The following is a 15961-nucleotide window of genomic DNA, read 5'->3' as shown; positions in this document are numbered from 1 at the left end:
TTCTTTCTTTCTTTCTTTCTTTCTTTCTTTCTTTCTTTCTTTCTTTCTTTCTTTCTTTCTTTCTTCTTTCTTTCTTTCTTTCTTTCTTTCTTTCTTTCTTTCTTTCTTTCTTTCTTTCTTTCTTTCTTTCTTTCTTTCTTTCTTTCTTTCTTTCTTTCTTTCTTTCTTTCTTTCTTTCTTTCTTCCTTCTTTCTTTCTTTCTTTCTTTCTTTCTTCTCTCTCTCTCTCTCTCTCTCTTTCTCTCTTTCTCTCTTTCTCTCTTTCTTTCTCTCTTTCTCTCTTTCTCTCTTTCTTTCTCTCTCTCTCTCTCTCTTCCTTCCTTCCTTCCTTCCTTCCTTCCTTCCTTCCTTCCTATTTGGGGCGGGAGGTGAGGGGTGGGGTGGAGGAGTGAATCGTCACTTTAATAAGCAAGCGCTGGCCACAGGCTGGTCGCCCTGGCCAGCGGTGGCAGAAGGGGCAAAGCCAGGCTCCCACCCCACAAGGCTGAGAAAGCCGGGGTTGTTCAGCCTGGAGAAGAGAAGGCTCCGGGCAGATGTCATAGCAGTCTTCCAGTACCTGAAGGGGCCTACAGGAAAGCTGGGGAGGAACTTTCCACAAGGGCTTGCAGTGAAAGGAGAAGGGGTAATGGATCAAAACTGGAAGAGGGGAGATTTAGGTTGGACATTAGGAGGAAATTATTTTCTGTGAGGGTGGTGAGACACTGGAACAGGTTACCCATAGAAGTTGCGGCTGTTCCCTCCCTGGAAGTGTTCAAGGCCAAGTTGGATGGGGCTCTGAGCAACCTGATCTAGTGGGAGGTGTCCCTGACCATGCAGGGGAGCTTGGAACTAGATGATCTTTAAGGTCCCTTCTAACCCCAACAAACCATTCAGTGATTCTATGAAAGCACCCAATGTCCCTGGCAGCTGCCATCCACATTTCCCAAATCCCAACACCACAACTGGCAGGCTCCCTGCTTTTGATACCCATCGCTCAGTGACCTTGGTCTGGTGTTCACCAGGATCCAGTCTCCATCCTCCCTTTTTTGGGAGGTTTTCCCTCAGATGAGGTCTCTCTGCACTGCTTCCAGAGTCTACTGTTTTATTAAAAACATACGTAAAATGCAGCTTTGTTTTGGAAAAGTCACTCTGTGCAGCCGTTAGTACTGGTTGTTTTCTTTCAGCATTTTGCCCTTTTTCTGCACGATGATTTGTTCATAAATGTCAATATTTACGCTGGAATGTTACAGAGAGGAAGTCATCCTACAGAGCATGGAAAACCCTGAACTATTCTAGCTTGAGGGCTCTGGAGGGGTGATTTTGCAATGCTGAGTGCTTTGTCTCATTAAAAATTAGGTTTTGTTTGTTGGTCACTGCTCCTAGTTGCTGTCCTCCCTGGGAATGTATTCTGCTGGCATATAGGCTTTCCTTTTAGGAGTATTAAGAACCTCTGGGCTATGTTTTCATGGTGTAAGACCTCTTGTTTCTCAGGTCTCTGGAATTTGCTGCTTTTCCCCAATTTAGTTAACTGCTTACAGGAACAGTATACTTTTAGGTAAAAAAGCAGGTTATGGGAGTATTGCATGGTATCTGTGCCATATAATGTCAGTCTTTTCCCCTAATAATTTAGTGCGGTGCATTGTAAGTGTCCTACTCGCTGATAAGCATTTCTGATTGAACGGATATCCAGCATGATTTAAATCAATCCAAAGTGTAAGTTTTGCATAAGATACTCAAACTGTTTTCTAATCTCATGGTCAGTTTTAGCTCCCTCATTTTTTCATGCTTAGATTAGAAGGTACATTTTTTTTAATGATAAACTTGATGATGTTTTCAAAGCTCTTCAGGCTCTACAGTTTATTCGCTAGGGCTTTAGAGAATGGTCTTTGGCTAGTGTTCTGTGGATAGTCAGACAATTATCCTATTCTGGCTTCAGATCTGTGGGAAACTGTTGTGACACACATTATGATTTAGATTATACTGAACAGTATATTAGACAAACATTCCCTTTCCTTTGCTCTTTTCTGTATTGACAAACATAATACCAAGGCAAAGATGAGATTAAATCAGTGGCATTCTACACCACTCATAAATATAGCGTTAAACATTACACTTAATAGCCTTAATAATAGCAGTAATGCTTGGTGCAAGAAGGCTAAAATCAAGTTTTTATGGCAGACCTGTAAATGTGGCATTAACCTTCTCCCAGCTTTCTTGTCCTGTAGACTCTCTACAGTTCCTCCTCTTCAAATCTACCTGTTGCCACCACAACTGTTGGAAAAAGCTACTTTAACATAAGCTAAAACAAACACTTTTTCTATTTTTTCTGCTATTGCGTTATTGCATTACAGGATCCATCAGCATGGGAAGTTGTGAAAGCCAGAAGCATAAATGTGTTTGAAAGAGATTGCATACATTTGTGGACAACAGGTTCATTCATGACTGTTCAATCTCATGCAACTTCTGGCTCAGGAAGTCTGTACATCACTGATTACCAGAAAATGGGAGGGTAGCTGGAGGAAGGATTCGTCTGCTTGGTGTGTTGCTGGCAGTATTTCTCCAGCATCTAGCTCTGTTCCTTAGCAGAAGGGGCATGCAGAACGAGAGGGACTCTGAGCCCGATGCGTTATGGCTGTTCTGTGCCTGCTTGACAAGACATGTACGTTTACAAACACTACCAATAGGGAAGTTATTTTATATATTAAAGTAGGCATTAGGCTCATTTCAAATTAGTAATAGTGGTGTGGGTGTATCACATGTATAACGTATCTGAGATAACGAAGGAATGCTTCAATAGGAAAGGGGCACAGAGGGACTGAGGGACAATGACACAAATCTGGAAATGCTCTGGTTCAACATCATTAGTCCATGTGCTTCTTCAACCAGTCGATGTATTTGGATACCCTTGTGTAAACCCCGTAGCTGCCTTTAACAGCACAGCCCTTTCCCCAGCTGACAATCCCAGTCAGAAACCACGTGTTCTTGTACTTTGTAGCATGAGGTCCACCACTGTCTCCCTTGCAGGAGTCTTTAGCACCAGTCAGGTCTCCTGCACAGAACATATTCTCTGTAATATTTAAATTGGTCTCCTTTTCACATTCTTGTGTCTTTACACGTGGCAAATCAACTCTCATCAGAAAATAGGAGGTGGCACCTCTATCTAGTAGACGTCCCCATCCGCTCACTGTGGAGAACTTGATGGAGGACAGCTCATGCACTGCAAACCGTTTTTCAGGCAAGCATATTGGCACCACATAGTCGGTGAGATTCACAGGTGTTTCCAGCCTCAGGAGGGCAATATCATTATTGACTTCTCCAATCGTGTATCCTTCATGGATGATCATCTTGGCAACTCCACTTTCTTGCTCAGTTTTCTCGTCGTAATTTATTGCGTGTTCACCTGGAAAAGTTATGAGTCGTGGGTCATGTCAGACAGCAGCTCCTTGATTCCTCAGAGGTCGGCAGAGATAGGGGGTTTCTAATCTGGCACTTCTTAAGGACAATTCCCTTACTCTGCCAAAGCCTGCACTTTTTGTCTTCGTTTCTGGTTTGCCAGGATGAGAAGTTGCCACCACAGCCACAGCTCAATAACATGAGAAGGGGAAGATACGTACCCAGTCTCACCCGAAGCTGTTTAAGATGAGTGAATTCCAAACAGTGAGCTGCCGTGACCACCCACTCTGGGGAAAGCAGGGTACCTCCACACTTTTCTACCTGGTTCTGTATTATAAGGGCCTGCCAACATAAAACAAATTGATTTCTCACGTTAAATGACCCGAATCTCAGTGGTCAGGTATCGTACATTGCTTCCTTCTATCACTTTATGCAACTGCATTTGAGATCATGGTGTTGATTGTCTGGAGATTTTAGGAGGAGAGGGAGTCTTTCCATTGGCATTTTCTCCATCTTGTCATATAGACTCTGCCTATTATGGTCAAGAGTCTATCCCTGGCAGTAAGGTTAAGGACTGAGGAGACAGAGGAGGTTGTGTTACCACCACTCCACTCCAATGAAAGCAGGCATTCCAGAACAAGGATTGAACCGGGTAGATTATCTGGCTATGGATGAAGCAGGAATTTGGTTGTCCAGACCTGGCACATTTTATGATTTTTTAACCCAATAGATTTAAAACTATGAATTTAAGATAGTGGTTCCATAAGGAAAAAAAAAAGGCAATGAAAGATTTTTGAAGACTCACTTGCCATGGACATTCACCTGGTGGGCAAATTAAACCACCTACTATTCTTCCCTGTGCAGTTGCATTTTTTTTTTCCAGCACTGGTATTTTCCCACATGGGTATTTCACTGGAAAAAAAAAGAAGAAGAAGAAGAAGAAGAAGAAGAAGAAGAAAAACAAACAAACAAACCAAAGGGCAGCAAGTGTGATTTTGTTGCACTGAATTCACAGTAAAATGTGTGAGGTCTTCAGTGAAGTTATGTTAGCTGAAAAACTGGTTTCTAGTCTGACAGCATGGGTTCTTAAAAGTAATTTAAAACAGCTCAGCAGGTAGGGAGTCTTTTTGTTTGGAAAGAGGCAGAATGCTTTTACAAATAGAGTGCAGACCCATTCAGTATCATTGACATATATTCTCCTACCACAGGAGTTTGCAAACAATATATCTGCTTAAGATTTGTGTCACCACAATGATGGTGGGCTGCAGGCTGGAGAGCAGAAATTACCCTGTCAAGCTTTGGAGCCTACATGTTTTCAGCAGCCATGCTGACTTTAACTCATTTGTACCAAGTGTACAGCATCCACAGCACGTTGAGACATAGGCTGAAGCATGGAATGTGCAGCTTGCTATCCCTTGTTTGGGTGGACCTGAAGATCATTTAAGAGCAGATCTCCTGTGCATTCTGGTATGCCTCCTGGGAGATTGTGCCCAGTTTCCTAGGGTCCACAGCATTATTGTTTCTTCCAGACTGCATATCTCAGCTCAAGGCCCATTTTTAGCCTGAGCAATCATGTGAAGATTGGCAATAAGAGAATCAAATCTTGAGGACTGAACCTGCAACTGAGCTGCACTGCAGAGGAAGCCTTGGTGGTTTTAGTACATCCTTATCATAAAATTATAGAACGGCTAAGGTTGGAAGGGACCTTAAAGATCATCAGGTTCCAGCCTCCCTGCTATGAGCAGGGACACCTCACACTAGACAGGTGGTACAAAGCGTCATCCAACCCGGTCTTAAACACCTCCAGGGAGAGGGCTTCCACAACCTCCCTGGGCAACCTATTCCAGTGCCTTCCTACCCTCATGGTGAAGAATTTTTTCCTGATGTCTAACCTGAATCTCCCCTCTTTCAGTTTAAAACCATTAACCCTTGTCCTATCACTGCCCTCTCTGGTGAAAAGCCCCTCCCCAGCTTTCCTGTAGGCCCTTTCAAGTACTGGAAGGCCACTATAAAGTCTCCCCGGAGCCTTCTTTTCTCCAGGCTGAACAGCCCCAGTTCTCTCAGCCTGTCTTCATAGCAGAGGTGCTCCAGCCCTTTGGTCATCTTGGTGGCCCTTCTCTGGACCCTCTCCAGCAGCTCCATGTCTTTCCTGTGCTGAGGGCACCAGAACTGTACGCAGTACTCCAGGTGTGGAGCAGAGCAGAGGGGCAGAATCACCTCCCTGGCCCTGCTGGCCACACCTCTTTTGATGCAGCCCAGGATGCAGTTGGCCCTGACTGAACACACCATCCCTTCCAGCCAGCAGTAACAACATCACTCTGCATTAACGCTGTGAGGAGGAGTGGTCGCTCCCTATCACTCTGGGAGCCAGGCCCCTGTCCTGAGTTGAATCCAACATCTTAATGGATCTGTAATACCCTGAATATGCCAATTACTTCAGCTGATGCAAAGGCCGTGTCAAGATTTTACAGGTATAGTCAAGGCAGGGAGAAACAGGACTGGCTCTTTGGTAGCAGCTGGTGGCAGGTCAGCATAGATGTAACACAAACCCATCCCCTCTGATGCCAGATGCAGGGCAGCACAAGTTTGGGCGTTTGGAAGGGACACTTTGAGAGATGACAGAAGGACAGTGAAGGGCTTGGCAGTCTGGTTTGTCTTCTTGCAACACATGGTCAGTGCTACAGATGTTTTTGTCCCCAAGAAGCAAGCAGCAACAAATACATCTTCCGCAGAGAGGCAGACATGCTTAAAAGCCTGCGGGCAATGTTGGTTTCATTGTTCTCAGCTTTTAACAAAAGCAGCTCCCCCATCACCTGATATTGCAGAATCTGCTAATAAGGGATAAGCACCTTACTAGACTTTCTGTTTTCTAATGAAATAGCAAGCTTGTCATTATCAGTTCTCTGCATGAGTGCTCCATTGAGGTATATGAAGAAGGGCCAGTACCCCTCAGGATTACTTTGCATGCTTCCTGCAGCTCTGACTGTTCTTTTCATATCCCAGGGGGCTCTTTTTCACCTCTAATGCAGTAATTGAAATAGGCATCTACAGCAGAGTGAGGTGCCAGCTTATGTATTGGAAAAATAATTAACTTGTGCTATCCTAGTCCCAGTTGAAATTTATTTTGTTGGATGAGTAAGAGTTGTAGTGTGATAGTGTAGTGTAGCTGTAGTGTCTAGAGGAATATAAAAAGTGTCTTGGTCCTACCAAATAGGAAAGATTAAGAAAGATTAAAAAAAAGAATAACTTATTTCCCCTGGTTTTAATAGGCCTCTTCCTCTCTTGACTCTTGTCCTGAAATAAATATGCAATGAAATCCATCTTCACTGATTCAGATCTGAGAGTAAAACAGTGCTGCCCAAAAATATTTCCCCCAAATGTTTTACCTCTGGGGCCAGGAAGGAGGGGTCCAAAAGGCTCCCTGCTTACTGTGCAGTCTTCCTGGACTGCTTTTCTGGGGTGTCTTAGCTTCCACCAGAAGCCCAAACCAACTGCTCTAAACTGGAAGAGGTGGGCAGCTGGTGGCTACGGTCCCTGGCACCCTTTCTGATGTGTATGTGTTGAGAACTTTTCTAACGGGGCTGGCTGAGACTTGGCATAGTACCTTACCTTGGGGAAGGCAGGAGACGCCGTCGCTTGCTAAAGCGTAGTCGTCGGCACAGAAGCACACCCGCCGGTCAGACTGCTCATCAGTGCAGTACTGCTCACAGCCACCGTTGTCATACATGCACTTCAGTCTGTCAGCCAGGGCTAAAGTCAGAAAAAGAGTATTTAGGTTTCCAAGTGTGGATTTTGGTGCTTCCCATGACTCAATTGCAGTGGGAAACGTTGACTGGGAAGCAAGGCAGCAAAACAGATTTCTGTGGTTTGTGTGCGGTGACCGCATGAAAAACACCTTCCGTTTGACAGACCTGGATCTCTAGGGATTAGGGAGGAGAAGTCTATGCCTTAGAAACATACACCTAAAATTAAACCAGTCTGCATTGATGCAGTATCTGAGCTGTCTGCATGTGTTGAAATTGTGTGGTAACCATCAAAATACATGACTCATTTTCTGTCAGACCACTCAAAAAAGCTGTTTTTTTGTTTGTTTGTTTTTCACAAATTCATCAGAAGATATTAATTATCTTGGTGACTTGCAGTGCCTGATCCATCACACGGCACTGCAGGCAGTGTGAACCGTAGCTGTCACTGATAGAATGAAGCAGAATGATAATGATTGCTGCTGTTTATCTCGATGGCTTGCATTTGAATTGATAATGACATTTTTATTTTGTTAAGCTATGCAAGAGCTGACCTATTTCGCAGCTTTTGCCTTCATACTCGATGGGACAGCGGCACACGTAGTCCTGAAACTGGTCATCACAACTCCCGCCGTTCTGACAGGGGTTGGATTCACACTGGTCAGGGTCTGTAAAAACATTCAGTGTCAGCTTGGCTCACGTGAAGAGCTGCAGCAGTGGGGGTGGTTTTGCAGGTGCTAGAACATCCCGAAAGATCATACCAGAATAGATGTGCCAGAACTCTTTCTGGAAGAAAAAGATGTGAGATTTAATTAAAGAAAAATTAACCTAGGTTAAGTCCTACAGCCCTTGTAGCACAGGGTTTACAAGCAGTCATAGTGATGCCCCTTGTGCCTTTATAATTCGTGATGGTTGATATCCATAAAATATCCTACATTATTTTCTAGATTCTGCATTATTCTCATATGCCAATAGAGGAGGACACTGTGTAATACACACAAATAGGTTATCTGTCAATAACCTCTGGATAGCAGAGGTGGGATTGACTGAAACAGATGTTGCACAAGACAATATTTTCAGGTATTGTCAGGCCAGGAGTTACTGGGAGCCTGGGAAGATGACTTAGGGAGCAGGAACTTTCCCACTGTCCCCCAGATTGGTACTGCCTGGGGGGGCCCACGCAGTGTGCCCTCCCGCAACTCACTCCTCTGGTGTGTGCCCCTATAAGAGAAAGGTGCGGACAGCCAGACACAGAGTGCTTTTTTGCTGTCTCTGTTGAAGGTGACAAAGCACACCTTTGAGTAGGGGGAGCCCACGGGACAGTGAACGCTCACCCAGCCTGGTGTTACTTACTGTCCTTTCATCGTCATGGTAAATCTCTCTCGCTTCCTCAAAGGAACAGTTTTCTTCCATGCATTCTCGCTCCAGTGACCCCAGTTTTATCTCTTCGAAGAAGCTGTTGGCTCGTCTTTTCCTTTGCAAAACGCTGCTTGCCTCTTCTTGCTTTAGAAAGACTGAAAAACAGGGGCGTGCTCTGTTTGCCCGACAGCTGCGCTCTCTGGAGGGAGAGGACAGGGGCGCCATTTCCCCAGAAAGCTTTCCTGCCTCTCAAGCTTTTTCTGAGACCCTTTAGAAAATAAATGGGTGAATGTGGGAGAGCCTCCTTTCACTGCCTGCCTCCCAGGTGAAATGGCAGCACATGAGCTGAAGGACACAGTCTAAGGTGGCCTGCTGCACCAGCGTTGTGCGTCAGCAACTCCTCAAGCACCATCGCGCGTCTCAGCACACGCAGCGCCCTTTCTTTCAGATGCAGCGGCTGAGAAGCTCACCTTGTGCTGATGTACATGGCAACACCTGGCTTTCCCATGCTTTCTACAGTAAGTCACTTGGTGGCAAGTGGACCACAGTCACCTCTAACTCCCCAGTACTCCATTCCTCACCCATGTTATCTCAGACCCTTTGGATCTGTAGAAGGGACTTATCCCACCACTAGCAGACCACAGCTTTAAAACCACTGTTGTAATATGTTTATCTTTAGTTTTCTTCTGTAAAAAAGGCTATGTTAAGGTATGTAGGAAGGCTGGGCAATGCTGTTTGCATTTCCTAGTGGAGGAATCAGCACCACAGGCCACAGACACAGGGGTTTTCCTGTGCTGTGTTTTGGAAAGACATTGGGTACATAGCTTTGACAGCAGACACCAGCAGAGCTTGCTTCCTAGAGCTATATTGGTTTCCAACTGACAAAAGTGTGTACTGAAAGAGCTAATGGCATTATCATCACATTGACCCTGTTCCTGAACTTCAAGGTACAAGCACATCACACAACTATGCCCTCCCACTGTAATTCAGGATAAGGAACAAGAAGTCCCAGTGCAGTGATGTACTTCTGCTCCATGTGCTACACAGCACAAGTGTTGAAACACTTCATTTTGCATTTTTTTCTCCTCCATGTCAGTGAGAAGTTCTGGAGCTTCATGACTAAAATTTACATTCAGCAGTTTTAACTCTTTCATCTGGGATTCTGGGTTGAGTTGGGGATTGAGGCTGATGCATATCACCTGCCTTTCCCCCAAGACATTCTCCACTATGCAACCCAGAAAGAGCAGGAGTTACCTCTTACCTGCTAGAAAGGCCCTGAGATGGTTGCTGAAGGACAAGACACAAATCCTGAAGAGTCAGGTGAGGTGTCTTTGAACGTTTGTGTCTAATCAGAACATTTGCTGAATAACATGCAAAATGGTGGCAGTTTTCCCTATATTTCAAAGTTATTTGAAGAAGTAAAATGTTGTGGTGGCATGTATTGAATTTATCCCAGGATGCTTCATAAACATTTGTCCACTGTAAGAATGTCAGCCGGGTCTGTCTGCCATGATTGCAAAGTCAGGCTGTATGCATTTAATATGGCTTTCTTTAAAGGCTTATAATTAACCTTACAGTGAGATACATGACACATGTACCAGTGCACAGGCACAGACTCTGACCAAGGAGCACGCCTGGGCGCGTGGCAGGGGACATTCTCCTGCTTTGATTTGGGTGTTTCCCACTTATTTACATTGGAACGCTTTCGGCTTTGCTGCGTGTTTTTCCAGCTTTGTTCACTGCAATGCAGGAGACCCAGTCAATGCCTGACTGGGAATCTGAAAGCACTGGGGCTGCCTTATTAATCTGGGAGATGATTTTCAGACCTGTGCTGGAGCCACCAAAGAGCTACCACCTCACTGCCTTCTGCCGCTGCTGAAACAGAGTGGATTCTCATCTCTTTAATTTCTCACCAGCTGAATGACAAACTATTGATTCTTTGCTTTGAAAAATACCACAGTTCAATAGGAAATAACAATAAAACCAAGTTCCTTTTTTCATGTAGTGGGCAGACAGATGATGGTTTGCCTGCTGTCTGTGCAGTGAGACAACAGATTAATTTTGCAGTCTAGAGGTGCTTTTCCTTCGTTGGCAAAATAAGCTCGAGGAGGCCATCACTGAGAGCAAGCAAGAGCCTCAGAATAACTCACAGACACAATCAGGGGCAGGACAAACATGCAACAGATCTCAACACTTGCAATGCAAATTACATGTGAGCAACAAGAGAGAGGTCCATTGCCAGTAAACATAATTACAGCCATATCCTATGACATACCTGCATCCAGAGAAAGAGGAATCAGTAGCAGAAAGCAGAGAAACAAAGCCATGCACTGCCTGGAAACCATGATGAACCCTGCGAGCCAGCGTCCCGGTAGTGTATTGACATTTCAGCAAGGGCTGTTTGGCCAAAGAGCTCAGCTGCAAATGCTCAGAGCCAGAGGAGGGGCCGGCGAGTCATGGAAATAAAGATCTATGACAGCCCGGTGAGCTGAGCAGAAGGGCACATGCAAACCCTGCAGCGTGCCCTTTTCACACAAGCTGGGAGCTTGGTTTTGAAGTGTGCTCTCCTGTGCTGATGGCACAGGCTGCCAAGCCGGGCTTTCAATTGCTATCTAAGACACCTTTTTCATGAGTAAGGTAAATGTCAGGACCCGCATCCCTATGACTGGCACTAATTTGGCCGCGTAGTCCTGAGCGCAGAGAGCAGTGATGGGATATTTATCTTGAATTGGCAGTCAAGAAATGGCCTCACAGTGCTCTGGAGTATGATCAAACCCCTGACTTCTGTGTTTTTTCATTTTTCCCTCAGCAGCTGAAACTGCACTTGTGGCTGAATTTGCTTGGAGAAACTAATTAGCCAGCAAGAAACTCCCTACACTGTTTTTCTCTGTCTTTATTGCAAGACCCAGGTGGTCTGCACAAGTTGTACCAGCTGGAAGAGGCACTGAGCTGATCCACGTTATAGTTCATTAGCAACAATAGGGGTTTGAGGGGCTGATCCGCAGGCAATGTTTTATCTGGAACACAAGCAATCCTCTGGTTTAATGGAAATCAATTAATGGCATCAGACTAGAGACCTGACAACATTCTTGGGGAAATATTTACTTAAGATAGCAGTGAGGTAAAGAGCATGTTTGCCTATGAGAAGTGAAGAGTTGCCTGAGGACTGGAGTATTTTCCAGGCCGTATTCCCCATCCTGTGTGGAAAGGAAGGAGGGTCAGCTCTGCATCTGAACACCACAGCAGAGGAAAGAAACAGCTGGGTTTTTTCTTACTTTGCTGCCAAGGTTCAGCATAGCTCCCTGCAGAAGTTGTGGTTCCTCAGGAGAGCCAGGCTCTCAGCCGTTCCTCACATGCAGCCCTGTTATTTAGTGGTGGAACACACAGCTGGACGTCCTGCTTTGAAATTGCTTTCCCAATAGTGGGCATCTGGGTACTGCTCTGGATCGCAGCCTGACTAATTCCCAGCAGCCCAGTGCCTGGGACGCTCAGGGAGGGGTGGCAGGTCATGTCCCAGGACAGAGGAAAGAGGTCAGTTGCTGGCATACAAAAGGAGTTACAGCAGTCCCACAATGTCCCTGTCTGCTTTGGTGAGAAAACCTCTCCACACCTCGTAGCCTCCAAAAGGATCCTTATTCCTAGTCTGCTTGTCTAAGTCAGTGAGTTGAAAATAGCAAGGGCACGTTCAGCTTAGCAAGACCAAAGCTAAGCTTGTTGGAGCTGCTTGAAAACTTCTCTTTGTCTCACACTCTTGGGGAAAGATCTGTGCCCACCTGTTTGAACGAGTCACTCAGCTCAGAACAGGAGGCTGTGCCTCCCACACCTGAGGCCAGCCTGGCTCTGCACCTACTGCCCCCCCAGCCACGATTCCTTAGGCTGGGTGGGAATCTCCCTGCCAGGGAGGGTGGGGTGCCTGCCGCTCCATAGCAGCATCGCAGCACCTCTGCCCCACAGCTCCCCTGTGCTTTCTTGTCTTCTTCCTTCCTAGTGCTCAGATCCTGTCCATCCTTGAGGACTGATGCAGTACTTGCCTTCTGTCTTCCTTCCTCCACTGACATCCCTTAAGCATGAAAGATTTTGCTTTTACCACCTGGGAACACAGCCAAACACTATTTTTAGAGCCCAGGGAGAAGCCCAAGTGCTGGGAACAATGGTCAGTTCACATGGGGACAGCCCTTCCTCCAAGAAAAATTAATGCAGTTAGGTTTCATCAAGGATGACAGGGGATGACCATGTCCATGAGGAGGCTCACTGGGGATTCAGCAGTTCCAGGAGTTCATTACACCTCTGCTCATGAACTTCATATTCACAGGTTTCATCTCAAAGCTTTCTCACTAACTTCAGCCAGGCCATATCTTTGGTTAAAGAACTCTGTTTTTAAAGAAGAGCTCCCCTTCCTTATTGTCTTACACCTCAGCCAGCAAAGCAAACGTCACTTGTTTAGATTTTCTTCCCCAGAAGATCCCTAAGTCGTACTTTGTTTTTCTTGTGTGGTCTTGCTCTGGTTCATGAGAATAGTCCTGATATTCTGCTCTATAAATCTCCTTGCAAGTGCAGGCTTCTGCCTTGGCTAATGTTTTCTGAGCAATTCCAAGAAAAATATTAACATAAACATGCACTCCTGTTGCTCATGGTGCTACTAGAATCAGTCTGGGGACAGCTGTTCAGAAAATATGATTATTTTCATGTATGTTTTGGATGTCCCAAAGTTGCTTAATTTTTTTAAAAAATAAAAGGTAAAAAATTAAATATGAAAAATGTTAACAATATGAAATTAAAAAATCTAAAGCAGAAATAGTAGCAAGGAAGACATGAATTTATGTCTCAGAACATACTGTTCTTGATTCTTGTTTTGTTTCCTACTGACATTTTTTGCAGAAAAACTCTTACAATTCTCTTATTTTTAGTTTCCTATTTTGGGTGGAAGGAGGAGATGGGTATGGAAGCTATTGGGAACTGTGCAACTTGATTTGATCCAACAGGTCACTGGTCATTTAAACATGAGTTTTCTAGTTAGCACTTAGGAACAACTTTTAAAAATAAATCAATTATTTCTATTTCAAAGAGGCCATAAAAGATCATTTGAGTAAGCTGACAAGGCTGTGTCTAGGAGAGAAAGGTTTATCAACAAGCTGCCTTGTGAATTTATGGAAAATTCTAATTAAACTTCTAATAGCAACAGTAACTTGCCATCATTCATTTATCCAACTAATTAAAAGAAGACCAAGCCTGTGATCAAGGTAACGATAATTTCCTGTTTCTGTTCTATTAACCTATAAATATGTGAATATCATGCCACAAAAGCTATAGAACAAATTTTTACTTTTTAGATCTCAAAAGAGAATAATTTCTTTCCAGGAGAAAATTACTCAGCTTGTTGACTGAGTTCTGAATCCCTATAGAGCAAATACTTTCATAAAGAGAATGTAGAAGATGGGGGGATAATATTTTTTAGAATTTCTTTGTGACCAGCTCTGAATACAAGAGCTTACTTAACATATTCATTTTCATCTTGATGTGGGTTATTTCTTCCTTTGCTGCCTGAGGAGAGAAGGGTATCTGAAGATACTGAATAATAAAGGAAATAAAAGACACAGAAAAATTAGATTTAAAGTAAAGGCAGCATACCCCAAAGTTTGTTTATGCCACGTGTTTCAGTTGGTAATGAGAGATACTATCTCTACTGCAGCCCTTCTGACTGTCCTCAGACCATCACAGCTGCAGCAGCACCACTGGCAAAGTCTTTTAAATGCAGCTGGGGACTTCACTGTCTTGTCAATTGATGTGAAATGAGTAAATACCAAAACCTGAAAGGTGAGTGGTTAATCCCTTCACTTCGATTGATTTGTCAAAGATAGTATTACCTTTCAGAACAAAAAGGCAAATCTTGATCCTTGATTTTCTACCACCATCTTTAGGCTGCTGCTGGTACAGGCAGTGGCAGCTGCAGCAGGACTTGGGAGAGGTGCAAAAATGCCCAGTGAGCTTATTTTAGTACAGCAGCACCTCTTCTTGTATATACAGGGCTCTCATTGCTGTAGGGACTCACTGATTGCAGGGGATTTGGGCCTGTCTCTGCAGGGTCAGAGCTGGGAGAGCAGCTCATGGTTTGCCTTTAACCCAGCCTCTCTTGGCACAGGGCTGAAGGACTCATCTTCTTGCTGCACTGCTGGGCTGGATGAGGAAACAGTCACACTGTCTTGCAGCCTGCTTTTTATGTACACCACAGTGCTTTTTTTGTTCTTTCAAGGATTTGTCTAGGCATAACACTGCCTCAAGATCTCTCAAGCTTGAGCTTTGGGTGAGGATGCTTCCCTGGGAATGCCCTTCGGACTAAAGAAAATGGTTGGAGTCCACAGACATTGGAGGGGGGTGTATTTATTTATGTGTGATAAAATAGTCAAGTTGTGGCTGCCCCATCCCTGGAAGTGTTCAAGGCCAGGTTGGGCAAGACACTGAGCAACCTGATCTAGTGGGAAGTGTCCCTGCCCACACAGGGGGGCTGGAACCAGATGATCTTTAAGGTCCCTTCCAACCCCAACCATTCTATGATTCTGTGATATTTTGAGCTAACCACGTACAACAGTGCATGAGCAGCCAAGAGAGGGAATGACTGCCAAACAGTAGTACTGGCCTTACTCACACTCCAGAAGAGCCCTCCTGGGCACCCCATGCCTGCTGCCTTTGGAGGCCGTCCCTGGCAGGGACATGGCAGAAGCTGTGGCCACAGGAGCAAGTATGGCTGCTACCACTCAGGGAGGGGAATGCTGTGCCCGTTCTGGGAGCTGATCAGGCCAAAAACTGCCAGGAGAAAGGTGAGGGGAATAACTGAGTCACTCCCTGGAGCTGGCAGGACCAAGGATGCAGCACTGCTGAGGCAGCAGGGGAGCAGAGAAGGTAGTTTGCTGCTGGACTGGCAGCAGCTCCATGCAGCTTCTGCTTCAGGGTGTGACATGCAGCATTTTTTCAAGTCAAAATGTCTTTGTGCCCTGGGCTCCTCACCCCACTGTACCTACCAACCAGCCCCATGTGCTCCCCTCAAAAATTAACCCACCTGCTCTCTGTTCTCACCTCTCTGCCTTTTGGTCTCTGGCTGACATGTTACAGCCCCTCGCCCCACAGCACCCTGCCAGCAAGCCAGTTCCCTGCCATCCATCCCTGTCCAGGATGACACAACCAGCAGCTGCTCAGGATATCAACACTAAAGGCAGTTGCAGAGAGCTACAGAAGCAGGTTGCAATAGTGGTGGGCCAGGGAAGAAGGGGAAAAATGTATAAATATATTGAGTAGCATTTAGAAAGGGCTTCTGGAAGTTGCCTGAACAAAGTAGGTGGAGCACATCTAATACCTTTGCCAAAGGCCTTGGGTTGTCTTCCTGCCTCACTCTGGGTGCTTGTAAGGGCAGGAGAAGCTATTTATCAAGTGCTTTCCTATTGCAGCTCAGAAAACTCTCACCCTCTGAAGATCTTTACATAAGCATTCATTTCT

The 15961-nt window shown here is 45.1% G+C and overlaps 1 protein-coding gene across 2 annotated transcripts; it reads right to left on the bottom strand.

Moving 5' to 3' along the window:
• Window positions 1-2653: 2653 nt before the first annotated feature.
• F7 (coagulation factor VII) lies at window positions 2654-11767 on the bottom strand. Of its 2 annotated transcripts, none has more exons than XM_051617781.1 (8): window positions 11749-11767; window positions 8468-8628; window positions 7876-7900; window positions 7669-7782; window positions 6981-7121; window positions 4177-4283; window positions 3593-3713; window positions 2654-3378 (listed from the first exon to the last, which is right to left on the bottom strand). In XM_051617781.1, the coding sequence occupies exons 2-8, from the start codon at window positions 8525-8527 to the stop codon at window positions 2840-2842; spliced, it is 1107 nt and encodes a 368-aa protein (XP_051473741.1). In that variant the 5' UTR covers window positions 8528-8628; window positions 11749-11767; the 3' UTR covers window positions 2654-2839. The 2 variants fall into 2 exon arrangements, with proteins under 2 accessions (XP_051473741.1, XP_051473733.1); XM_051617773.1 differs by lacking the exon at window positions 11749-11767 and adding an exon at window positions 10749-10892.
• Between the last annotated feature and the right edge of the window lie 4194 nt (window positions 11768-15961).

This window comes from Apus apus, chromosome 1 (genome assembly GCF_020740795.1).
Source record: "Apus apus isolate bApuApu2 chromosome 1, bApuApu2.pri.cur, whole genome shotgun sequence".
Lineage (NCBI taxonomy): Eukaryota > Metazoa > Chordata > Aves > Apodiformes > Apodidae > Apus > Apus apus.
This window is presented reverse-complemented; position numbering and strand designations above follow the sequence as displayed.

What these genes read in the sequence shown, in the direction of transcription:
- F7 (XM_051617773.1), bottom strand. Translation starts at nt 10,818, where the DNA reads ATGGTTTCCAGGCAGTGCATGGCTTTGTTTCTCTGCTTTCTGCTACTG. An exon ending in ACCATGACGATGAAAGGACA is followed by an intron (nt 7,901 to 8,467) that starts GTAAGTAACACC and finishes TTTTTCTTCCAG; the next exon opens with AAAGAGTTCTGGCACATCTA. An exon ending in CGTCTCCTGCCTTCCCCAAG is followed by an intron (nt 4,284 to 6,980) that starts GTAAGGTACTAT and finishes TTTTTTTTCCAG; the next exon opens with TGAAATACCCATGTGGGAAA.